At 40.8% G+C, this 27,135-nt stretch overlaps 3 protein-coding genes across 4 annotated transcripts in view; 1 reads left to right on the top strand and 2 right to left on the bottom strand.

Annotated features, from left to right (window-relative positions):
- Positions 1-7,169, bottom strand: part of CCNT1 (cyclin T1) — a 48,281-nt gene extending 41,112 nt beyond the window's left edge. Inside the window, exon 1 of the mRNA XM_053226176.1 lies at positions 3,605-7,169. The gene's annotated coding sequence lies outside the window, so the exon portion shown is untranslated. The remainder of the gene's footprint in view (positions 1-3,604) is intronic.
- TEX49 (testis expressed 49) lies at positions 1-27,041 on the top strand. Of its 2 annotated transcripts, none has more exons than XM_027036017.2 (4): positions 1-150; positions 24,497-24,619; positions 26,273-26,417; positions 26,859-27,041. In XM_027036017.2, the coding sequence occupies exons 1-4, from the start codon at positions 72-74 to the stop codon at positions 26,905-26,907; spliced, it is 396 nt and encodes a 131-aa protein (XP_026891818.1). In that variant the 5' UTR covers positions 1-71; the 3' UTR covers positions 26,908-27,041. The 2 variants fall into 2 exon arrangements, with proteins under 2 accessions (XP_026891818.1, XP_026891819.1); XM_027036018.2 differs by lacking the exon at positions 1-150 and adding an exon at positions 9,049-9,118.
- ADCY6 (adenylate cyclase 6) overlaps positions 7,304-27,135 on the bottom strand; it is a 40,134-nt gene continuing 20,302 nt past the window's right edge. The window contains exon 22 of the mRNA XM_053226171.1: positions 7,304-7,482. Coding sequence (XP_053082146.1) covers positions 7,468-7,482 — 15 coding nt within the window. The 3' untranslated portion in view covers positions 7,304-7,467. The remainder of the gene's footprint in view (positions 7,483-27,135) is intronic.

Genomic DNA, 27,135 nt, shown 5'->3' on the forward strand with positions numbered 1-27,135 from the left:
ACCATGGTTACCAAACACAGAGACCAGTGCTCCAGCCTGGACATTCCAGAAGAGGACAGGGAGGAGCTAAGATGGCCTTCTTCAACTTCTATCTATTGGGATATCAAAATTCCTTTTGGAACAAGAAAAGGGACACAACTAAAGAAACAAGTAAGGGGAATACAGGGTGGAGGAGAAGAGCTGGTGGTAGATATAGAAGAGCTTCTTCTTAGCCGTTTCTTTTTCTACCTTGAGTTAGAGCTTTATCCCCCACAATTAACAATTACTCTATAGTTAAAATTATGGAGTAGGGAGATTATCCATTCAGCTTCCCTCTTCTGTCATTTAATATCCATGTTGAGACATTCAGTTTGTTCAACGGAATAAATGTATTCTTATTCATTTGTTCATTTAGTTAACATTTACTAAGTACAGTTTTGTGCCAGGCTTTATATTGTGCCTGGGGTAACAAAGATGGATAGGAGGTCTCTGCCATAAAGTGGCTGCTGGATAAAGATAAATATGCAAACAAAAAATTTGCAATATAGTGTATGAATAAATTAAATATAGAATGCTGTGGAACTACAAAAGAGGAAGTACCTGATACTATTGGATTTGAATGAGCACAAGAGAATCCTTTAGAGAATACTTCACACAGGAAATGCTCCCAGAACTGAGAGTTAAGAGATGATTGGAGGTCACCAATTGACAAGAAGGGAATATTGCACAAAGGAACAGAGACTTGAGAGAGAGCCATACTAAGTGAACTCCTTGGGTACAGATAAAGTGTAAAGAAGACACATGCTGAGAAGTAAGCCTTCAAAACTTGTCAGGGGCCAGAAAATGGAGGATGCTGTTAGCCATGCTAAGAATTTTAACTTTATAGGGAACCATTGAAGGATTTTTAATAGGTAGTGAGTAAATACCCAATTGTATTATCTTCACAATGCCTAGTAATGCCTAATACATAATACACTATGTATTATGCAAGAATACATAATACAATTAATAAATACTGGTAGGTAAATAAATTAATAAATGATATTTGATCATCTCTAAAACAAGAAGTTAGAGGAGGCTTTGGAGGAAATGTGATAATTGGTTAAGGTCTTAAAAGATGAATTGTTTAAAAGCACAGAAATGGATGGGACAGGGCATTTCAGGAAAAATGGAGAACATATGTGAAGGAAATTAAGTGTAGGCAGGTAGTAAAGCAAAGTTTTATTGGGGTGAAGGGAGGGGGTAACTGGTAAGTATAAAGCACAAAGTTAAGGTTGAGACAGACTAATCCTGTATAGGCCTCTATTGGCACTCTCTTTCCTCTTTCTAATGATATCAGAAAAGCTCTGTTTTTACATACCCACCTTTCAGGTATGGTTTGTACAAAGGGTCCCACTGGTGAACTCTAGAAATTCCTTAATACCCCTACACCACCCCTCCCCCCCTGGCCTCCACCCAGCTGTGTCCTAGCATTATGCCATGGGGCCGCCATTGTCTCCAAATAAGGAGCTCTTCACCCTCTCTCAGAGAAACACATTTGGCTTAAGCCATAAATTTTCTTTGTTCCAGGCCAAAAATAGGCCTCTCCTGGCTGCTTCAACCCTGCCTGCCCCTACTAGATGGGACTTCTCACCATTGAGGGAACTAAGCCCCAAGCCCAGGGTTTTCCTACCCAGTTCGCTACCTAAACTCCAGTAAATAAGACCTGGTATCAACCCAAAGAGGCCTGAGTCTCATTTCTGATTAATTTCATCGTAGGCTAGGCAGAAAAAAAGACTTCACTTTATAAAACTGAAGTCCCCTATGGGGTAATAGAGATGTATTCTGATATCATCTGCTTACCCAATATTTTTCATTCCAGTGGCAGACTATCAGAGGCTGTAGGCTTAGCCAAATTGTTGGCTTAAAATGTAAGGTTAGAAGGAAGACAGGACAGGAGTGCCTGGGTGGCTCAGTTAGTTGTGTATCCAGCTTCATCTCAGGTCATGATCTCATAGTTATGAGTTCGAGCCCCACATCAGGCTTGCTGCTGTCAGCTTAGAGCCTTCTTCGGATCCTCTGTCCCCATCTCTCTGCCCCTCCCCCAATCTCTCTCTCTCTCTCTCTCTCAAAAATAAATATTTAAAATTTTTTTTAAAAAAAGTAAGACTGGACATTAGCTTTGTCACCCCTACAAGTTGTTTCCCCCTCCCCCCTCAATTTTACACCCTCATGCATGATTCCATTTAATTCTCTCAACATGCCTGTGAGGTAGGTATTACTATTCTCTTCTTATCAATAAGGAAACAGGCCCAAAGAGGTTATGAACTTATTTACCCAAGATCAGTGATAGAGCCGAAATTTGATTCCAAATTGTCAAACACATATTACTCATATATGGATTTTTTTTTACAAATATGCTACAACAAAAGAAAATTACAGAAAATTATACAGGTCTTTTGCTGTGAGCAGGCAACTGTACAAATGATTGATGATCAGCCTTTCTAGGAAAATCTGTTAACTCCTAAACCCTGAGTTTGAATGGCAGGTGGGCTATAGAGTTGTTCACTGTTCTCTAACAGGTGGTTCTCAAGATTGCCAGAAGCCTACCATTCACTGGAGCTGAATGGTAACTTTTTGCTCAGCTAATGTCCAGAATTGTTGATTTGGGAACTCTTCTATGGAGTCAATGCCTTATAACCTTCTCTCATAGCCCCTGGGCAACTTCCCAAAAAGTTACAGTTCTCCACCCTCAAAGTGGTGTTCTGCAAGCATGGGAAAAAGTAACTGGGTGGGTTCCTTCTCTCTTTTTGTCTCTCTCTCATACGCACAGTCATTATTATGTGGTCTCTTATATGCAGATATCAAAACAATAGTTTGATGTTTCCTGTGCTTAAAACGCAAACTTTGCTGGAGTTATTGATGAAACCCAGTAATATAAGTCTATCCACATCCTATTACTCCAGAGAAAACTAGGATGTTTCAGTTCTGTGACAAGAATTTAGTGAAATCACCATTTGGCAAGGTAACTAGTTACCACTGATTCCATCCTTCCAGGAGGCACGTTAAACTAATTGTGGTCCATATAACCCTGGAGTGTGGCTAACCTAATCCATAAACTCCTGACCACCAACTATAGATCCCTGGTATAAACCTGCCAATATATGTCAAGCTAGCAAGCTTAGATCAATTAATAAATACTATATAATACAAGTTGAATATAATTACAGTTGATCTTTGAACAATGTAGGAGTTAGGGGCACTGATCCCCCACATAGTAAAAAATCTGCATGTAACTTTGGACTCCCCCAAAACTTAACTACTAACAGCCTACTGTTGACCAGAAGCTCTACCAAGAACATAAACTGTCCAGTTAACACATATTTTGTAAATTTATTATATACTGTGTTCTTACAGTAAATATGGGAAAGAGGAAATGTTAAGAAAATCATAAGAGAAAATATATTTGTAGTACTGTAATTTTCTTTTGTTGTAGTATATTTATGACAAAAAAAATCCACATATAAGTGGACCTATGCAGTTTAAGCCTGTGTTGTTCAAGGGTCAGTTGTACAGTAGACTCTTTTAGACAAATAGTTGGTCAAAGATTACATTGTAAATTGGGAAATCAAGAAAAGATACATACCTTATACATTTTAGTTTCACTTAATATGTGTAACTGTAGATTCACCAATTTTTTTGACATGGTGCCAATTCCATTTCTTTGAAATTGTGTCCATTGATGACTGTCATGCCTTTCTTTGCCCCTGCAATGCATCATCTATAATTTTCTTTTTTTTTTTTTAACCTTTATTTCTATTTGACAAAAGAGAGAGATAGAGCGTGAGCAGGGGAGGAACAGAGAAAGGGGGAGCCACAGAATCTGAAGCAGTCTCTAGGCTCTGAGCTGTCAGCAGAGAGTCTGATGCAGGGCTCGAACCCACGAACGGTGAGATCATGCATGACCTGGGCCGAAGCTGGACGCTTAACCAACTGAGCCACTCAGGTGCCCCTCATTTGGGTCTTTTTAAAGTGGAGTCAGCCATTTGCAAAGCAAACTTATTTTTCTTATGATTTTTATGATATTCTTCAAACCTTTTAGTTATCTTCCTCATGTGTAATCAGAAATACTTAAAAGTTATCTTTGTAATACTTTTTCAGAGTAATATTATGGGGCACCTGGCTGGCTCAGTCAGTTGAGCGTCCAACACTTGATTTCAGCTCAGGTCATGATCCCAGGGTCGTGGATCAAGCCCTGCATCAGATTCTGCACTGAGTGTAAACCTGCATAAGATTCTTTCTCTCTCCCTCTGCCCCTCTCCCCTGCCCGTGCATGCTCTCTCTCTAAAAATTAAAAACTAAAACAAAAACAAAAGTAATGGTGCTAAAAGTTTATAATGAACAATAAGAATCCCCTACTCTACCCTCTCACCTCCAGTCTCCAGAGACAAATTTTGAACTCTTCCAGTTGTTTCTTTGGTACTTAACCTTCCTACTTTTAAAGAATATGCTTTTATGGTATGTATTGATTTATCCATTTTTGGCTATGATATATTGCTTTCCTGTTATGATAGTTGAGAATTTAGCTTTCTTATACCATATACCCTGTGCTTCTCTTTTCCCTCCCTGGTTTTTCCAGTATAGTTATGTCACGGTTTTAGGTTTGCCGTAGGCAAAATTCTCAGAATGACCCTCAATGAATCTTACCTTTGTATAATCCCCTCCCCTTTGAGTGTGGGTGGAACCTCTGAATATGATGGATAACACTCCATGATTGTTACTTTATATGGAGAAAGGGAGATTATCTGAGTGGGCCTAACGTAATCATACAAGCCCTTTAAAAGCAGAGTGTTTTCTCCAGTTACCAGCAAAAGAGGAATTCAGAGATTAGAAGCACGAGCGGAATTTGACACATCATTGCTGGTTTTGAAAATGGAGGGGGCCACATGCCAAAGAATGTGGGTGGCATTTAGGAGCTGAGAGTGGTCTGGCTGACAGTCAGCAAGGCTGAGCCCTATAACCACAAGAAACTGAATTCTGCCAACAACCTGAATGAGCCTGAAAGTGTGTTCTTTTTTGGAGCCTCACATAAGACCCCAGCCCAGCCAACACCTTAATTTTGGCCTGGTGAAACTAAGCAGAGGACCCAGTCAAGCCTGCCCAGACTTCTGACTTCTAGGACTGTAAAGTAATAAATTTCATAATGATGGAATTTGCTGTAGGTCTTTTTTCATTCATTGCAATAGATACTTCATGAACCTTTTCAATCTGGAAATTTGTGCCCTTCATTTCTTTTAATTTTTTTATTAAAAATTTTTTCTAATGTTTATTTATAATTGAGAAACAGAGAGAGACAGAGCACAAGTAGGGGAGGGGCAGAGAGAAGGGGAGACACAGAATCTGAAGCAGGCTCCAGGCTCTGAGCTGTCAGCACAGAGCCCAACGTGGGGCTCGAACCCACAAACCGCGAGATCATGACCTGAGCCCAAGTCGGATGCTTAACCGACTGAGCCACCCAGGTGCTCCTGTGCCCTTGACTTCTGGGAAACTGTCTTTTATTAATTTATTCTCTATTTTCTCTCTTCTCTCTTTTTGGAACTTCCATTTGTCAACTATAAATTCTTCTGAGCTGAGGGGCACCTGGGTGCCCCAGTTGGTTGAGTATCTAACTCATGATTTTGGCTCAGGTCATGATCCCAGGGTCATGGGATTGAGCCCCACTTCAGGCTCTGTGCTGAGCCTGGAGCCTGCTTAAGATTCTGCCCCCCCTCCAAAAAAGTAAATTTAAAAAATTAAAACAAAAACCTTCTGAGCTGATTCTCTAACTCACTAATCATTCTCTTTATTTTCTTTGGGTTTTTAAAAATGCATTCCTTGCCAGATTCCCCAACTTTATCTTCCAACTTTCTGTGTTAATTATCTATTCTGTGTAACAAAGTATCCTAAAACAGAGGCTTAACAAACATTTATTACCTCACTGTTTCTGTGACTCAGGGATCCAAGGAGCAACTTAGCTAGGTAGTTCTAGCTCAGGGTTTCTCATGTGGTTGAAAACAGGATGTCAGCAGGGGCTGCAGTCATCTGATGGCTATAGGCCTCAGTTCCTCTCTGGCTGTTGACAAGACACCTCAGTTTCTCACCACATGGGCCTCTCCATAAGCTGCTGCAGTCTTCTCACATGGGAGGTAACTGCAGAGCAGGTGATCCAAGAGAGTAAGGAAGCCACAATGCCTTTTTATGACCTAGTCTCAGAAGTGACTATCACTTCCACCTTATTCTTTTTGTTAGAAGAAAGTCACTAAATGCAGCCCATGCTTAAGGGGAGGGGAAATAAGCTCTACTTCTTGAAGAAATAGTGAAGTTGTGGACATATGTGGAAAACACCACACCTTTATATCAGAACATTTTATCTTGGTTACTATATTTAAGTTCCAAGGGCCATTTTTGGTTATCTGGCTTTCCTTGTGCATATCTTTTCTCTTTTCTTCATGGATATTATACTAATTTGAAATTCTGTTCCCTGCATTAGCTCCATCCCCTCTGAGTTATTTTTCCTATGACCTTTTTTTTCTCATTGATGACTCTTGTCAAACAATTCATGATCCTTGGCTCTCCATTATAATTTAAGAGTGAGGAACTAAAAGCTGACTAAAAGCCTATGGCGGGAATTGTCTATTGTGGCCTTCACTGTGAGCTTTCTTCTGGATAGCTACAATTTTTCCAGGAACAATCATATAATTGTTTCTCTGGGGCTTGGTTATAATGCTAGGACCAGGACAGGAGAAGGGAGTATTGAGAATCACACTTATGAGGATCTGAATTTTCACTTAATCATCAGATTTTTGGTCTTCCACCATATGCCATCCCTCACAGTGAATCCTGGCTAGGAGTGCAGTGCCTCTTAGATTCACTTTCCCCAAAGAAGTCTTTTTTTTCCCAATTTATTGAGATGTAATTGACATATAACATTGTGTAAATTTAAGGTGTACAACATGTTGATTTGATTATATATACTGCAAAGTGATTACTACAATAATATTAGCTAACACCTCCATCTCATTACATAATTACCTTTCTTTTTTGTGGTAAGAACGTTTAAGATCTGCTCTCTTAGCACCTTTCAAGCATATAAAACAGTATTATTAACTATAATCACTATGCTGTACATTAGATCCCCAGAACTTATTCATCTTAAAACTGGCAGTTTGTATCTTTCAACCAACATTTCTTTCCCCCACCCCACAGCCCTTGGTAACCACTATTTTACTCTGTTTCTATGAGTTCAGCTTTTTTAGATTCCATGTATGAGATCATAATAGTATTTGTCTTTCTCTGTCCAACTTACCTTAGCATCATGCCCTCGGGATCTATCCGTGTTGTTGTTGCAAATGGCAGGATTTCCTTCTTTCTCATGGCTAAATAATATTCTACTGTACACATATATACACACACACCACATCTTCCTTATTCATTCATCCATTGACAGACACTTAGGTATCCACATCTTGGCTACTGTGAATAATGCTGTAATGAAAATGAGAGTGAAGATAACTCTTCAAGATCCTTTTTTCATTTCCTTTGGATATATACCCAGAAGTGAGATTGCTGGGCAGAGAAATCTTCTATCTCCTTGTTGGGCTAGGTGGTTTTTCTGCTTGTGGTGCATGCTCTGTAGACAAAGTTTCAGTTACCACCTTCCTGTTCTCAGACCTATTCTTTACTCCTGCCTTCTGCGGTAGCTGTTACATTATAAAGTTTGAACCTCTCAGATGAAATGACCCAATTCTAGTTCTTTTTTTTTTTAATTTTTTAAATGTTTATTTTGAGAGAGAGAACAAGCATGAGCAGGGAAGGGGCAGAGAGAGAGGGGGAGAGAGAATCTCAAACAGGCTCCGCACTGCCAGCTCAGAGCTCTATGTAGGGCTCAAACTCACAAACTGAGATCATGACCTGAGCCAAAACCAAGTCAGATGTCCAACCAACTAAGCAGCCCAGGCACCTCGGCCCAATTCTAGTTCTATCCTCCACTGCAGAAACTTAAGTTAGAACTGTTCCCATTCTGAAAGGTTAGTTACTACCCCTCTGTCCACTTGCCATTTTCCAAAAGATATTTCCACTGAAATGTATCATCTGCTGTTTTATCCTTACTCTCTCTTTGCCCTTGAAGGTTAATGCCGTTGTTGTTATTTTGATGTCATTTTAGCAAATTTGAGAGAGAAAGGAAATAAACTTATATGGTCAATTAATTATTTTTTAAAAACTTTCTTTGGTGATATAATTTCAAAATTATATAAAAGTTGTAAGTTTAGTACAAACTCCCTATACTGTTTATCCAAGTTAGCCAATTTTATTTGGCCACATTTTCTTTCCCTCTCCCTCTCTTTCTCTGTCTTAGCTAGTTGAGAATAAGTTGCTCATATTATATTCCTTTATCCCCAGACATCTCAGTTTATATTTTTTTAAATCTTTTTTAATGTTTATTTATTTTTGAGAGAGACAGAGCACAAGTGGGGAAGGGGCAGAGAGAGAGGGAGACACAGAATATGAAGCAGGCTCCAGGCTCCGAGCTGTCAGCACAGAGCCTGATGTGGGCCTTGAACTCACATACAGTGAGATCATGACCTGAACTGAAGTCAGATGCTTAACTGACTGAGCCACCCAGGCGCCCCTCAGTTTGTATTTTATTGTCTTAGATAATAACCCACAATATAGGTTTTAAACTCAGCAAATTTTAACATTGATACAATACTATTATCTAATCTATAGTCTATATTTCAGTTTTGCCAGTTATCCCATTAATGTCCTTTAGAGAAAAATTTTTCCTTCAGAGATCTGATTAAGGATCAGCATTGCATTTAGTTGGCATACCTCTTTAGTCCCCTTTAATCTGGAATAATTGCTCAGTTCCTTTGTGTGTCATGACATTGATATTTATTTTTTTTAATAGTACAGATAAGATATTTTGTAGAATTGTCCTTAATGTGGGTTTGCCGATGTTTCTCATGATTAGATTGGGTATAAATATTTTTGGCAGGAATAAGCAACAGTATGTTTTCAGTAGGTCACATTAGGAGGTCCCTAATGTCATTTTGCCCTTTATAGGTGATGTTAACTGACCTTTTGATTAAGGTGGTGTTTGCCAGTTTTCTCCACTGTCAAGGTATTATTTTTGTGTTGTAATTTGTCATTATTATTTTTGTTTTATAATTTGTAGTACTTTCCATAAAAATACTCAAAAAAATGTAAATACCTTATTCTTTTTTTCTTAAGTTTTTTTTAAACTTTATTTATCTATTTTGAGAGACAGAGAGTGTGAACAGGGGAGGGGTAGAGAGAGAGGGAGAGAAGGAAAATCCCAAGCAGGCTGCATCCACACCGTCAGCACAGAGCCTGACACGAGCCTTGAACCCACAAACCATGAAATCATGACCTGAGCCAAAATAAAGAGTGAGACACTTAATGGACTGAGCCACCCAAACTCCGCATAATACCGTATTCTTCATCAAACTTCCATCCACTAGTTTTAGTATCTATTGACAGTTCTGAGTGATACTATTTCATGATAGCTACAAAATGGTAATTTCCTAACTCAAATCTATTTTAACTCAAGGCTTACAGTAATTTGTTAAGTTTTGAGTTTTTCTAAAACATTCAACTTACTTTTTATATAAATCACTACTCTTTTTTTAACACATAATCTATTAGTTTAATATTTTTTAAAACTGTAAAGTTGCAGTTACAAAATAACCCAGCATAAATTGTTTGGCGGGGGGGGGGGGGGGGGCGGACCACACTACTGCCTCATGGTAACCAGTAACCATACAGTTTAATTTGTGGGAGCAGAAGTATGCAGATATGCTGAAGAGTAGCTCTCAGCTGCAACTGAAATGTTGCAGGCATCTTTTAATGTTTTTCAGAGGAAATGAAGAACATTAATTTACCTAGCAGGCCTATTCAGTGGATCTTCTACTATTTATAATATTGAGTTATTCACATTTTATGTTCTAAAATACCTCAAGGGAAAAAAAAATCAAGACATTCAAGGATCTTATGGGATACCTGGATGGCTCAGTCCATTAAGCGTCCAATTCTTGATTTTGGTTCAGGTCAATGATCTCATGGTTCGTGAAATTAAGCCCCACATCAGTCTCTGAGCTGACAGTATGGAGCCTGCTTGGGACTCTCTTTCCTTCTCTTTCTGCCCCTTCCCCTCTCACCCTCCCTCACTCGTGCACTCTCTCTCAAAATAAATAAACATTAAAAAAAAAAAGATGAAAATGTTTATTTATTTTTAAGAGAGAGAGAGAGCCTGAGTGGGGGAGAGGCAGAGAGGGAGGGAGACAGAGGATCCAAAGTGGGCTCTGTGCTGAGAGCAGAGAGCCTGTTGAGGGGCTCGAACTCACAAACCATGAGCTCATGACCTGGACGGAAGTTGGACGCTTAACCAGCTGAGTCACTCAGGTGCCCCAGAAATTAAGGAATCTTAAAGAATTAATTACTAATAGACACTTAGATAACTTTGTCTTGGACCAAGTTGGAGATTCCTGAATGTTTGCCAAATTCACTATGTGAGCTGAGCTAGCATGTAGGAGAGGGATAGATTAGAGCTCCCTTTCCAGGTGTAGCTTAGCTTCTTAGAATTCCTTGTGCCAAAGATGATGGTTCCTAGCAAAAACTGACAAAATACCCTGAAATTCACATAGAAATTCAGAGGACTCGGAATAATCAAAGCAACATTGAAAAATAACATTGTTGGAGAACATACTTCCCAATTTCAAATCTTCTACAAAGCCACATTAATCAAGACAATGTGATACTGCCATAAGGATTGACATATAGATAGATCAATAGAATAGAATTGAGATCTAGAAATAAACCCTTACACTTGTGATCAGTAGACTTTCAACAAGAATGCCAAGACAATTTAATAGGAAAATAATTATTTTTTCAACAAATGATGCAGCAAAAACTGGAAATTCACTTGCAAGAGAATGAAATTGGACTCCACATCACACCATATACAAAAGTTAACTCAAAATGGATCATAGACATAAATACAAGAGGTAAAACTTTAAACTGTTGAAAGAAAAATCTTCATGACCTTAGATCAGGCAGTGGTTTCTAAGATATGATACCAAAAGCGTAAGTGACAGAAAGATAGATAAATTGAATTTCATCAAAATGAAAAAAAAATGTTATACTTCAAAGGATGCCATCAAGAAAGTGGAAAGTTTGTGAGTTTTTTTGGTAAATGTTTGGATTACAAGACAAATATAATATAAATAAGTATAAACCTATATTAAGTCAATGGTCACAAGAGAAAAACTTGCTAAACATGAAAAACTTGCATGAAAAAAAGTCTGTGAGTGCAATTTTGATAGGAAGTTTTTTCAAAAGTTTAAGTTATAATTCCATTTTTTAAAACATGAAAAGCAATGAAAACTATTCTATCACACTAACACAAAACTGATAAAATAATATAAAGCATACTATAGAATATAGTACAAAAGAGGAACCCATGGACCAATGTAAGTATAAATGGACCAATCCCACTGACAGATCAAATTCAAGAATGTATTAAAGATAGTCATCTACCACCAGGTAGGGCTTATTCCAGTAATACAATGATGACTTAATATTGGAAAAGATTGATATATCATACCTATGTCAAATTAAAAAGATATGTACAACTATCTCACTAGGAACTAAAAAGGCATTTGATATTTTTTAAAGTTTATTTATTTTGAGAGAGAGAGAGAGTACTGTGTGTGCATAAGCAGGGGAAAGGCAGAGAGAGGGAGAGAGAGAATCCCAAGGAGGCTCCACACAGTCAATGCAGAGCCAGACACAGACCTGATCTCACACAGCATGAGATCATGACCTGAGCCAAAATCAAGAGTGGGCCGCTTAGCCAACTGAGCCACCCAGGCACGCCAAAGCATTTGATATATTTTTTTAAGATTTTTTTTAATGTCTATTTATTTTTGAGAGAGAGGGAGAGAAAGCACAAGCAGGGGAGGGACAGAGGGAGACACAGAATCTGAAGGAAGCTTCAGGCTCTGCACTGTCAGTGCAGAGACTGACACAGGGTCAAACCCGCAAACTGTAAGATCATGACCTGAGCCACCCAGGTGCCCCAGGAATTTGACATTTTTAAATTTTTGCTTAATGTTTATTTTTGAGAGAGAGAGAGAGGGCATGAGCAGAGATGGGCAAAGAGAGAGGGAGACACAGAATCCAAAGCAGGCTCCAGACTCTGAGCTGTCAACACAGGGCCCAATGCAGGGCTTGAATTCACGAACTATGAGATCGTGACCTGAGCTGAAGTCAGACACTCAACGGACTGAACCACCCAAGTGCCCCTTGATATTTTTAAAAAAACTTTTTGTAGGGATGCCTGGGTGGCTCAGTTGGTTAAGTGTCCGACTTTGGCTCAGGTCATATGTCACGGTACCTGAGTTTGAGCTCCACATTGGGCTCCCAACACAGAGCCTGCTTTGGATCCTCTGTCCCCCTTTTCTCTGCACCTTCTCTCTCTCTTTCTCAAAAATAAACATTTAAAAAACACACTTTGTAAATTAAGAATGAAAGCATAATAAAGACCTCCCACATCACATCATACATAAAAATAAATTCCAGATGGATTAAAGAGCTAAATCTATAAAACAAAAGTATAGAAACATTAGAGGAAATAATATTTTTACAATCTTAGGATGGTCTTGGAAAACTTTTTTCATAGGACATAAAGCCTAGAAGCCTAAGAAGATTGACAAAAATTTGTACTAAACAAAAAATTGTAAATTGTGTAACAAAAGACATTAAAGTTAAAAAGAGATTGAGAGAAAATATTGGCCATACAAAGATGTGTGTATATATGAATATATACATATATACATACATATCCTCATGTGTATAACTCATATACATAATAATATTCAGAATATATAAAAAGCTCCCAAGTAAAGCACCAATCCAGACTCCCCTTCTCATCTAACATCAGATATTTATTTATTAGGAACTGATTGTGCCAAGTACTGTGTTAAACACTGGAAATACAACAGTGACTAATAGACAATAAGTAAATAAACAAGATGTTCACAGATTATAACAAGTGCTAGGGAGGAAATAAGGGGAGGGTAATGCAATAGATCAGAAGTTATAAACTGCTGACTAGAGGCCAGACTCAGCTTGCATTGTTCTTTTCTTCAAAAAATTTGGACCAACATTTAAAAGTTAGGAGATTAAGGGGTGTCTGGGTGGCTCCCACTTCAGTTCAGGTTATGATTTCACAGTTTGTGAGTTCAAACTCCATATTGGTTCTCTGTATTTAGTGCAGAGCCCACTTTGGATCCTCTGTCTCCCTCTCTCTCTGCCCCTCCCCGACTCGAGTGTGCATTCTCTCTCTCTCTCAAAAATAAATAAACATTTAAAAAAATAAATGAAAATAAAATAAAAGATTTTATGTAAAATCCACATTCTTGCCTCTTAAAAAATTAGAACTGGCCACACTGGCCTTAAATTCCCATGTAACCACAAACAGCCAGAGCAAATAGCAGCTGCCTTGTTAGATGGGACAGGTTTCTTATTCAATTTGCTTTACTCATAAACATCTGTCTGGCTCTTATAGGCAACTGAGTTTGCAGATCTCAAAATGGAGAATAAGTTCATTTATTTTGAGAGAGAGAAAAAGCATGAGAAGGGGGCAGAGAAGAGGGGGAGAGAGAGAAAATCCCAAGCAGGTTCTGCACTGTCAACGTGGAGCCCAATGTGGGGCTCGACCTCACATACTGTGAGATCATGACCTGAGCTGAAGTAGGATGCTCAGCCGACTGAGCCACCCAGGTGCCCCTTTTATTTTTAAAGGTTATTTATTGGAGAGGCCCACTTTATTAAACAAAGTAATCCAGGAGGTAATGTCTGAGCAACACCCTGAAGAATCAGAACAACCCAGCCTTGTGTAGAGCTGAGGCTAGAGCTTTATCTTCATAGAAAATTTTAAAATCTAGAAGCAATTCAAGGCCAAAACTATAACAAAGCACCTGCACCCGTTTTGATCACAGACTGCTCTCACTGCATCCCAGCCAGAAGCCTGTAACCCATCTCCCACTTCTGACAAGCTGTTTTAATAAATCATGCACATCCTGAAATATCTATGCACTCTGCCCATCATTCATGACCTCATAATTAAAGGAAACTTAGAACAATATTTCTGGCACTACTACCCTTTCCACAATGACATTCAGGCAACGTGGTTGAAGCCATGGCTTCAACCATGTCATTCAGATTTCTACCTAAAATTCCATTTAGTAGAAAATATGTTCTATTTCTATCATTTCCTTGAAGCCTTTTGAGCTGTCTCAGAGCTGAAGTGTGGGCCCACGTGGCCAAGGTCTGGGGCACACTAGGCTGACTAGGAGCTTAGTATAAGGCTGTGAAACTCCAGGAAGTTGGAGTGTTGAGCTCCAGGGAAACCTATCAGGACAAAGGTTCATGTATTTGGCTCTCCTCTGAGGACATTTAGTCTTTCTAGAATGATTAGTACTGTAACTGCAAACCTCAGGTGGGCACTCAGGACTGCCTGACAATCCTATTATATTTCTCTAGTCATTCCCCTACTCCTCAAGGCAATTATTTCACATCTCTTCCTCCTCAAGTCTCTAAAACCCCTCTCCCATCCTCATTCTGAGCTGATAACGTCTTTGCTCCTTGTTTCACTAAGAAAATAGAAGCAATCAGAAGAGACTTTCCATCATCACATCTAACATTCCACTGCATCTGTAACTTCCCTCTAGCACAGTGAGTGAAATGACTCCATTTGTGCACTGGATCTCATCCCTTCTCACCTACTCAGGGATTTTGCTCCTGAAATTATCTCCCTCTCCTTCAGTTTTCCTCCTCCTAAATAAATCATTTCCATAAAGTATCCAAATATTCTGCAACCTTTTGCAGGAGGGTGGGGGGGAAGGAAGGAAAGACCCTCCCTTGACCCTGAAAATATTATTCCCATTTCTTTCTCCACCATTCTCTCCTCCTTCCCACCCCTGATTATACCACAACTCCTAGAAAGAGTAGTTTGTACTCATCAGCTAGAGAAAAACAACCATGCTGATAGGCCTCACTTTAAATTCATAATCACTAAACTCAAGTGGGCCTTTATGGCTGCCCAGAAGTCAGACTACATTTCCTTGTTCCATGTACTGTCTCCTGGAGGCCTCTTCATACCTTCTCTTTCCTCAGACCTCCAACACTTCCTCCTCTAGCTTCACTTTCAGATAATGACTTGTTTTCTATTTCACAGTTTTCATTGCGAAAACAGAAGCAAGTAGATTATTTCTTACAACCTCACACAAACCACATCTATCCATCTACGTGCTTGTGTCCATATTTGTCTTGTAATGAATGAATGGTCCACACACCTATTAAGACCAACCCCTCCACTTGTGCATCAGAGCCCATCTTTTTGCCTGTTCAAGGACACTACTCCAATACTATTTGCACTCGATCGCATCAATTTTTCTGTCCCTGGTCATTCCTATCTGCATACGTGCATGCTACAATTTCTTCCATCTTAAAGCCCTATATTTCCTATTTCCCTGCTCCCTATATGGAAAAATTCCTCAAGAGAGTTGTCTGGTCTTGCTGACTCCATTTCTTCTCCTTCCATTCTCTTTTTTATTTTTTCTAATTTTTTTAATTTTGTTTATTTTTGAGACAGAGAAAGAGAGCGCAAGCAGAGGAGGGGCAGAGAGAGAGGGAGACACAGAATCTGAAGCATGCACAGTTTCCAAGCTATCAGCACAGAGCCCGATGCGGGGCTCAACCCCCAAACCATGAGATCACGACCTGAGCTGAAGCCCAATGCTTAACCTACTGAGCCACTCAGACGCCCCTCCATTCTCTTGAACTCATGCCAGTCAGGCTCTTGCCCCAATCATTCCACTGAAACTGCTTGTATCTAGTCACCAATGTTCATATCCACTTACCATGTTGCTGTTCTCTTAGCTCTCATCTTGTTTAACACATCAACAGAAGAGTGCAAGAGGACTCAGATCATTCTGACTCCTGGTACTGCTGAGGCTGCTTGCAGTATATGGTCCGCTGGGAGAGGTTTGATCCTGTGGACCACCATAATGGGGAACTTGCCCCATTTGTTTCTATTATTCAAAAACTGGTTTGGGAAATTAACAAGGAAGGGGCAGGAAGAGTATGGATAAGACACAACATTGTATTTGGCTGTTAGCAAGCCTACATCTACCTTGCTTGCCCCAGTCTTCCTAATCCCGACTGATATGTCCATTAATTCAAGAACCCACAGTTCCTGACTCTGCTCCCCCTTAGTTCCACAATCCAAACAATCTTGCAGGACTGATTTGTAATCCTCACTTGTCTTTAGAATGATTATCTAGCTGATTTCACCATGTCAACACATTCACTCAAGTGGCTTGACCCTTTTCTGTTCACCTGCACTAGCACTTGAGCCTGTTCTCCATGCTCAAATTAACCACACTCTTAACCTTGCCTATCACCTAGGGCTTTAACAGCAACCATAAAAATGAACCTATTAATATTAAAACTTCTAATACTCTTCTTATAAGGATATTTTTAAGTCATTCACAATTTTTCTTTAAAGATAGGGTTTTTTTTTCTCCTGTAGGTGTGACTGTATTAACATTCTACTCAAAAGGGCCCACTCAAGCTTTCCTTATTATAGTCATAATGGAAACTCATAGAGGTGAGTCAACACATGTAACCAAATATTCTGCGAGTCTCTGCCTCCTTCCTTTTCCCTCTTGATAAAGAACTAAAATAGAAAAACCAAAGGGATGTGGGGAGCATACTTAGGTCTATCCTTGACTTCATAACTCAGTTTTATCAGGTATCCAGGGTTGTTCATGTTCAGGGGGCTAACTCACACTAAGCAAATTCAGAATGCCTCAGTTTCCTTGCCTGTAAATGGAGATAATAATGCCTTATAGATCTGTTGTGCAGATTAAATGAAATGAAATAATGTATGTAATACACATAAGACCTAGCACACAAAACTGTACAATAGATGACTGGAGGAAAAGTTATAAACTGTAATATATGTTAGTATATACATGTGGAATACATACTTTTCCTATGACCAAAATATCTTTGTTTACTTCTTGAGACATACTTGCCAGGATAGGGTATCTGGAAAGCAATATTTTTAACTATTAAGTTTCCTTGAGAAGCAAAAACTACTGGCTGGCTTCAAAGGATTTTTCATCCAGTTACAGCTATCCGCACAAGAGCACCCCTCACCAGTGACCAGAACCCACATGTCCACCAATCAGTAGATTCCTGCCCTCCCAGATTCATTCTTCCTAATCCTAATACTGGTGGCCCCTGCAGTTTCGGTCCAGCTTCCAGAATTTGTTCACCTTATGTGCTGGTCTCTTGGAATGCCTAAGTTTTCCCTTCTCTGTTCTCCCCTGGGGAGCATGACCCTATATCTGCCCTTTGCTTTGCAGACTCTATCTCACCACCTGCTTTGAACTCTGCTCTCCTGTCTAAGCTTCATACCTGAGGAGTCCTCTTAGTCCAGAGTTTCATTGTCTTGAATTCAGACGAATTAACTTTTATTTGGCCCTTTGATGAGGCAACTCCGTTGTCCTGTTGCATGAAAACCCAATGTCAGTCTAAACCTCATCATAACACAAATCTACACTCAGGACATTTCCCACTGATAGGAGTCTCAGAGGCAAGTTGATGGGAGTGGTGGTAGGAAGAGATTATTGTTGTTTTTGTCTTGAGACAAATGACAGTTCCCTGCCAGACTTTAGCAACTGCCCTCTAGCCAGACACAGTGACGTACAAGCTCCACACATCTTCCTCCACTGCTGCTTTTATCATTCCTCTTCCCAGAGGAATTCACTGAGTACTCAGAGCTGCTCTCCCAATTCTTTTTTTTTTTTTATGTTTGTTTATTTTTGGGAGACAGAGAAAGAACTTGAGTGGGGGAGGGGCAGAGAGAGAGGGAGACAATTCGAAGCAGGCTCCGTGCTGTCAGTACACAGCCCAATGTGGGGCTAGAACCCATGAACTGAGAGATCATGACCTGAGCCAAAATCAAGAGTCAGACACTTAACCAACTGAGCCACCTAGGCTCCCATCTAAATAATCTCTCCAAAGAAAGAGTAAGCCTCAAATGCATGGTAAAAGCTGAGCACTTCTCACTTGCATTCTCATTTTCTGGATCCTGTCAGAGGATATTAGATGATTTTCCCCACCCTGGCTGGAATGTTCTTGCTCAGTCTTCTAGGTCTTCTGATCTTTCCCAACTGCCTGTTTGGTGGTGACCCACCTGTTAGGAGACAGCTGGGGATGCCATTCTTAGATTCCAGCAGAGGGCACTGTAGTTCTGGCTTTTCAAATGGGAGTTTGAATGGCACAATTCAGCCAAGAATGAATCGCCCAAAGCCTCTAAAACCCCTCTGCCTTTCGAAATGTATAAATTTACTGAAGTTAGAGAAATGTTGCTTGGAGGCACATGGGTGGCTCAGTCAGTTAAGTGTCTGACTCTTGATTTCACCTCAGGTCATCATCTCACAGTTGTGAGAGCGAGCCCCGTGTCAGGCTCTGCACTGGGCCTGGGTGTGGAGCCTGCTTAAGATTTTCTCTCCCTCTCCCTCTGCTCCTCCCCTGCCCCCACCCTCCCCACCATGTGCGCACTCTCTCTGAAAAAGATTTTTAAAAATAATAAAGGAAATGTATCTTGGAAACAACCCATACATCTTGTAGCTGCTATAGACCATCATCCCCTATCTACCTGAAACTAGAGAAGATACTCAGGCTACTCATAACTACAATCTGCCAAAGCCTAAGAAGGAGGCACCTCCAAGGTGGGTGACTATGTCTGTATAGCAGCAGATAGGCCACTTTTTCTATGGGACCACAGCCTTTCCCCACTGGTTTTCTGCACTGGCACTGGTCCAGTCTAATGCAGAGTGGCCAACCAGGTTCAATCCTCCGCTTCCCCAATGCCGGTCATAGGAAATGATACTCCACATTTCAGTGGAGCTCAAGGAGGTAGGGATCTGCCTTTAGAATGAGATAATGAGATCATGTGCCAACCCAACTCAACACTGGTCCCAGGGTGAGCAGATACCTTTGACAGGACCCCCACTGAGCTGTACACAAGGGACCCCAACAAGAGGCCAGTTTTATCAGTTTGTGTTTTCCCTTAGTCCTTTGTTTTGCCTGGAAGCCCTGAATAGATGATTTCAAGAACAGGTTAGTGTGGTGGTTAACAGCCTGGGCTCTGGATCCAAAATACTGAGTTATATTCATGTCTCTGCCATATGCTAATTTAGTGAACTTGGGCAAATTAGTAAACTTCTCCGGGACTCTTTTCCCCCATTTGTAAAATAAGATAATAATAGTACCTACCTCTTATAGTTGTGCCGAGCACATTCGTTATTCATTTGGTTTATTGTTATCATCTCTAGAAGATCCATGTAGTCCCTTTTACATCAGCAGTCTGCAGCCAGCAGTAGGTCTGTTATCCCATATCCCATCTACTTCCCCTGTGTTCAGAATCCTGAACAAATGCACAACTTTGAGGAAGATATTTTTGGACATGGAGGCAAAGGAACTGCCCCCATATGTAAAATGTGCCCGGTTCCCTGGTCTTATACTCCTGTCCACTTCCTCCCAATGCACTGACAATGTTCTTGTGTCAATGAAGACAATAAATCAAGATGGTCTTCCAAACACTTCAAATTGCCTCCAGCCAATTTCAGTCTATGTTATTGCTTCAGCCAACTTCAAGGTATTAATGCCCAGAATCTGATAGGAAATCCTAGATAGGAGTCATTTTATGTAAAATACCACAACATTTTCTCTCAAACTGATCTGTGAATTTCTAGTCAGGGTGCTGTTACTGTGCTTACAGCAATACCAACTTGCAAGTAATGTGTGTTAGATATTATCACCACTATGTACTAAGCATCTGGAATGGTCAAGCAAGTATCCTAACCTACAAGTCAGAATTCTAGCAGCCATTGAGATAGACCCATTCTAAAAATTCTTCAACCTGAAAACATTGTGGCCAGTCACTCCCAGTTCCAACTAACCGGAGGCAATGGGCAAAGTAATGGATAACAGTGGCCCTATGCAGCCTGTAGTATTGAGAAACCTGCAACAATTAAGTGGAGGATCCATCCAAGTACTTTTGCACCACCCCAATGTCCTTCATGATACTTTCAAAGTATAAGATGTGGTCTTATGGAAACTCCCAATTTATGGCCCAGTTCTAGAAGAAACCATCAGGGCCTTTTGTATCTATTTACCAGCAAAAACTATATGGAGCGTAGTATTAACTGGGGGGATGAAGAACCTCTGTTACACTACCAACAAAATGATGGGTTCATCTACTCTGCCACAGTGTAGTTTGCTTATAAAGAACTCATTGCCTCCCTCCACCTCAACATGCCCATTCACAGTAGCTGTGGCATGATTTTTACCTACAGCTCACCACCCTTCACCCCACGTGGCTTCCAAAAGTTGGCAGCTGGGGGAAATTATTGGTTACCAAAAATATCTTCCAGTTTGCCAAAAACCCCATCCAAAGAGTATGCCAGCTGGTGCTTGATTCAGGAGGAAGGCATCCAAATGAGAGATACTGTCCAGCACACCTCCAAACACACAGTAACCACTTATATGGAAAGCTGGGAGCCTGCTACTTGGAAACTGAGATTAAATAGAGAACATGACCTGGCTGTACCCTTAAGGACAATCAGTCTGAGACCTCAGGACCAGATAAAGAGCTCCTACCATTACCTGCACCCAGACCAATAATTACTCTCAGTCAAGGTCCCTTTGCCCACTAGGAATATGGTCTTGCTCTTTCTCCTCAGTCCACATGTACTTGGCCACAGACATTCTGGCACCCCCACCTTTCCCAAAGTCAAATGACACTATTTCCAGGAACTGGCCCCTCATTGTGGTAATCTGTGATGAAGTACAAATCAGCCCCCAGGTTCAATTCAGGCTTGGAATTCAGAACTCAATATTCTGTCACCTGTCCAAATCCTCAATTGGCAAAGGAGGGGATTCAAACAGTGCATCACTCTGGTGGTATCATTCTCAGAGAATGTGAAAGAAGATTTCCACCAGAGAGCAATATGAAAAGATGCTCAACATCACTAATCTTTAGAGAATTGCAAATTAAAATTACAATGAGGGGTGCATAGTGGCTCAGTCGGTTTAAGTGTCTGACTTTGGCTCAGGTCATGATCTCGTGGTTTGTGGGTTTAAACCCCGCATCAGGTTCTGTGCTGACAGCTCAGAGCCTGGAGCCTGCTTTGGATTTTGTGTCTCCTCTCTCTGCCCCTCCCTGTTCTCTCTCCTCTCTCTCTCAAAAAAAATTTTTTTTAATTTTTTTTTAAAGACTTTGGAGGCTTTATTTTTTTTTAATTTTTTTTAACATTTATTTATTTTTTGAGACAGAGAGAGACAGAGCATGAACGGGGGGAGGGCCAGAGAGAGAGGGAGACACAGCATCCGAAGCAGGCTCCAGGCTCTGAGCTGTCAGCACAGAGCCTGATGCGGGGCTCGAACTCACAGACCGTGAGATCGTGACCTGAGTGAAGTCGGACGCTCCACCGACTGAGCCACCCAGGCGCCCCTCTCTCAAAAATAAATAAACATTTAAAAAAATTACAATGATATATCACCTCACACCTGTAAAAGTGGCTGTTATTTCAAAAGGGGGGTGGGTGGTGCTTGATTGGCTCAGTTGGTTAAGCATCTGACTCTTGATTTTGATTTGTGAGTTCTACCCCCACACCAGGCTCCATGCTGACAATGTGGATCCTGCTTGGGATTCTCTCTCCCCCTCTCTCTGCCCCTTCCCTGCTCTCTCTCTCTAAATAAGTTAACTTTTAAAAAGAAATAACATGTTGGTGAGGATGTGGAGAAAAGGGGGGGAACCTTTGTATACTGTTCATGGGAATGTAAATTGGTGCAGTGCATGGAAAACAGTACAGAGGTTCCTTAAAAAAGTAAAAGTAAATCCTATTTCTGGGTATATACACAAAGGAATTTAAATTATGGTCTCAAAGAGATATCTTCACTTTGATGTTCATTACAGCATCATTCACAATAACCAAGACATGGAAGCAACATAAATGTCCATCAATACACAAATGGATAAAGAAAATATGATCACACACACACACACACACACACACACACACGGTGCATGAATATTATTCAGCCTTTAAAAAGAAGGAAGTCCTGCCATTTGCAACAACATGGGTGAACCTGGAAGACATGCTAGGTGAAATAAGCCAACAAGGGACAAATACTATATGATATCACTTACGTGAAAAATCTAAAATAATCAAACTTACAGAGGCAGAGACTAGAATGGTGGTTGCCAGAGGCTGGGGGTAGGGATAAGTGGAGGGGTAGTAGTCAAAGGGTGCAAAGTCTCAGTTATATAAGTCCTAAGGGCACCTGGGTGGCTCAGTCAGTTGAGTATCCAACTCATGATTTCGGCTCAGGTCATGATCTCGATGGTGAGATCGGGCTCAGAACTGAGTGTAGAACCTGCTTGGGATGTTTTCTCTCTCACACATACACAAAATAAATAAACATTAAAAAAAAGATGTTATTTAAAAAAGGTAAGTCCTAGAGATCTGTACAGATAGAACCTACGGTTAATACTGTATTATATACTAAAATTTTCCTAAAAGCATAGATCTCCTGTTAAATGTTCTTATCACAAAATAAATTACAATAAAGAGGGCAGGAGGGAATTTTTGGAGGGGATGGATAAGGTTTACGGCATAGATTGCAGCGATGGTTTCACGGGTGTCTACTTACCTCCAAACTCATTCAGTTATACATATTAAATATATACAACTACTTTTACATCAATTTTACAATAAAGTAATTTCTTTAAAAAGAATATCGGTAAGTGCATAGAGCTGTAAAAGGCACAGAGAACCAAGTTTGGTGGCTAATAACCAGAAAGAATGTTCAGAATCATGCTGCAGACCTGGCTGGCATAGACACTGCTGCATTCAGTACTGTAGCAGACACCGCAGACACCAAGGACACTGGGCTCTGGATGCTGCTGCTAGAAAGAAGAGGTAGCTTCGCTGCTGCAACTTCCCATTAGTAGAAAAAGACTTTACACAGCCCCTGCTTCTTTGCAGCCTCATCTTTGATTCCGAATCTGTGGCAGATGTGTTTGGCCTAGCTAAAACTCTTTGCCTATGCCCTAGCTGCGAGAGGCTGGCACCTTAGTCCATCTGGGCTGCTATCACAGAACGCCATAGACTGGGTAGCTTATCAACAACAGAAATGTATTTCTCACAGTTTTGGAGGCTGGAAGTGCAAGAGCACTGTGCCAGCCTGGTCAGGAAGAGGGCCTTCTTTCAGGTTGCAGACTTCTCATTTGTGCCCTCATGTGGTGGAAGGGGAGACCTCTCTGAGGCCTTTTTTAGAAGGGCACCAATTCCATTCTTAAGGGCTCTACCCTTATGACCTAATCACCTCCTAAAGACCCCACTTACAAATACTATCACCTTGGGAATTGGGTTTTCGACATAGGAGTTTAGGGGAGACACAAACATTTAGACCTGGGTAAGGAAGTTCTGGTCTTTTCAGCCTCCATAGTGCGATTCCAGTTTTGCCTCAGAGAGGATTCCTAACCCCCCCATAAGAATGCTAGGTCTATACTGCCCTACTCTAGGGGCGTCTGGGTGGCTCAGTCACTGGGTGTCTAACTTCGGCTCAGGTCATGATCTTGCAGTCCGTCTGTTCAAGCCCTACGTCTGTCTCTGTGCTGACAGCTCAGAGCCTGGAGCCTGCTTCAGATTCTGTCTCCCACTCTCTGTCCCTCCCCGCTCGCACTGTCTCTCTCAAAAGTAAAATAAAAACATAAAATATATACTGCCCTACTCTACCATACCTTACCTTACCCTACCCTACTCTCTACCACTTTTCTAGCCCCTTCCCTGCCCCTCTCCATTTTGCCAAGCACAAATCAGGCTCTAAATCAATAGCAAGCTGAAACCTCTCTCATACTTCTATCTTCTACACACTTGCTATCCTGCTGCCTGGAATGCTCTTCTTGATACCACTATGTCCCATGGACTCCTTCTTATCCTCCAAGACTTAGCTCAAACATAACTTTCCCTATTAGACCAGTTAAAGCTCTTCAAATATGCCAATCCCAGGAAATAGGTGTCCATCCAGATAAGCGGCCTTTTTCACCTGCACTAACCCTAAGGGTCTGTCAATATCCTGATTCCAGCAGGAAGCCATTCAAAACCCAGGAGCTGAAGAGAAGCAAGAGAAGGGTGAGGGATGTCTTGCGATCGGTTCCCTCTCCCTCCCTTCTGACACAGGCATTGTGAATTGACTTCTGAGATCTGAGATCAGATTTGAGTGGCTAGGAGAGACCCCTGCCATGTGCCTGGTTGGTATGGAGACCAGAGACTCAGAAAACCAAAGAGCCCCACTTTGTAAGTATTTATAACAAGTCTGCTTCTTGTTTCAGACCAGAAGGAACCAGTGCCCACTAGGCTTCCCCGTATTATCTCAGAAGATGGGAATTATTCTGTACACCAGAATAGCCACACAAGGTATCATGAAGCTATAAAGAAGGTGTTGTTAAAGACATGTAAGTATCTTGGAGTGGGCACTATGCTAGGGGCAGAACAGATATGCCTGAGTTCATAAAGAATAGCTGGGCTGTGGTGGGGCATGATTTTAGGGCAAGGGGAAAAAAAATAGCCAAGAAGGGGGGCTGAGAAAAGGAGGGAGAAAGTAGACTTGAATGGGGTGAGCATGATAAAACAAAAATTGAATCAGACTGGAAGCTGAAGCCCCATATTTGAGTCCTAGTTTTAAGTGTCTCACCTTAGGTAGTCACTTACGCTTGCTCATTTGTTAAGGAAAAAAAGGGGGAAAAAAATGCCTGGTCTACCGAACTTATGGAACTTTGAGGATCACAACAAAATGAGATAAGACAGTACTTTTTATATTATATGCTATGCCTGTGAGTAGTGGTAGACCAAGCACTAGCTTTGGAATTTGAATGGAGTTTAAACTCCAGACAGGTTGTGTGACCTTGGGCAAGTTCCTTTAACCACTTAACCTCACTGAACCATGTGAAAATGGGAATCATACTCTAGCATTGTTATAAAAGTTAGAGAAAATGTACATTTAAAAAATCATCTAGGACAAACTACTGATACATGTGAGAACTAGGAATCTTCAAAGAGTTATGCCATGTAAGGAAAGCCAGTCCCCAATGCCATTTATATAACATTCTTCACATGACAAAATTATAGAAATGAAGAACACATTATTGATTGCCAATGAAGGGGTGGGAGAACATGACTATAAAAGGCCAATTACCTTTCCCATTGGGAGAAACTGAGTAAAGGGTACACAGGATCTTATGTTATCATTTCTTACAACTATATATGAATCCATAGTTATTCAAAATTAAAGTTTAATTTAGAAAACTAAGATACTTTCAGAAATTTAAAGAGACATATGTGTGAAGAGGAGTATCTAAGAGTTATTCCTAATAGCAAATTCTTTTTAAGAGCTTACTATTAATCAAGAGGAAAACAACTAAGTAAAACATGTAACATCTACTCAATGGTATATTAGGGATTTTTTTTTAAAATAATGATTATAAAGACTATATAGCCAGGATATTAGGCTATAATTAAGCTTAAAGAATATACAAATTTTATACAGTGGTATAATTAGATTTATCCAAGTAAAGAATAAAAATACAAAAAAAGCTAGGAAAGTCTGATACACTATTCAAAATCTTAAGAACACCTAATACATTTAGAACATAATAGACACTTGATAAGTGACTCTATTAGCAGTACCTAAGTATGAGGTACTCATTGCTGAGTTTCAGAGAATTACCTGGAATGAGAAAAGGAAGCAATTTTTTTCAGAGAGGAGGGAAGGGAATGAGAATGATTAAGCCTGAGAACAAGGGGGAAGAGCCAGTAGACCCATCTTGCACATTTCCCTAAGGGGTTGGCCACTTGTTTTTCCACCATCTTAGCACTTGGGAAAGCTCTCTTGGAGATGGGCTTAGTAACAGCAGGCAGAACCAAGACTGATTCAACTGACCATGAAGGGTATTAGATGCTGGAATCCGGAAATGAAGATGGGTGTGGTGACCAGATTCCCAGGACTTCTCAGCACCTGGTCAGGCCCAGTTGCTAGGCTGGGCTTATACTGCCATGGAGGAGCAAAGAAGTTGAAAAAATTGGATAACTTGCCCTTCCCCAACATTCAGTCCCCAATCAGGTCTTCAGAGTCCCCTTGACTGATGCTCAGAACTTCAGCTTCTGGCGGTCCCATGATCCAGGAGTGCGCCCAGAAGAAACCATGCCATGGATCCGGAGCCCCCGCCACTGCCTCATTAAAAGCCCAATGACCAGGTTAGGCTGGGATGGGTAAGGGTGGGGAGGCAAAGGGAAGTACTCCATCCTTAGAGACTGCTTCACTCTACTAAGAGTTAGGGAATAGAAGACAAAGTTTGGATCTTACCAGGAAAAGCTGGCCCCAGAATCTGGGCAGTGGTGGCATTCAAAGAAGTTAAAGATTTGTTTATGTCTGTGTATTTCATCTTGTGGATAGGACTTCTGGAGCAAGCACAAGACAAGTATCTATAGCTCTCCTGTGAGGTCCAGGGATGTTTCCACTCCCTTCATTGCTGTCTCCCACCCTCCAACCACCATTCATAGGCAGCAGCCCAACTTCCTTATTACTGCCCCTGCCCTTTCTGCCCTGAGGCAGTCTTGGGAGCTATGTTTAAGGACACCACCACACACACACCAGCCTGGCCTGGCTGAATCTGAGACCCTCTCTTTCTTTTCCAGGTTTATGGATCACTCTGTTCTGAGTGACAGAAACTTCAGTCTGTATTGAACAGGATATATTTGCACGATGGACTGTGGAAGCAGGGCAAAGAAGGAGAAAACGGAGAAGGTGTCCTGGCTCCACTGAGGGACTAATGGGAGGAGGGGACCTCAAGAGCAGAGTAAACATTGGATTAGAAGTCACTTGTGTGCACTGGCAGTGAGGGGGAGGGAAATTATTCCAATGCCCAAATTCCTATGAGATCAGATGTGTGGGAGCCAGAACTTGGTGTCTGGT

Source organism: Acinonyx jubatus, chromosome B4, assembly GCF_027475565.1.
Source record: "Acinonyx jubatus isolate Ajub_Pintada_27869175 chromosome B4, VMU_Ajub_asm_v1.0, whole genome shotgun sequence".
Taxonomy (NCBI): Eukaryota; Metazoa; Chordata; class Mammalia; order Carnivora; family Felidae; genus Acinonyx; species Acinonyx jubatus.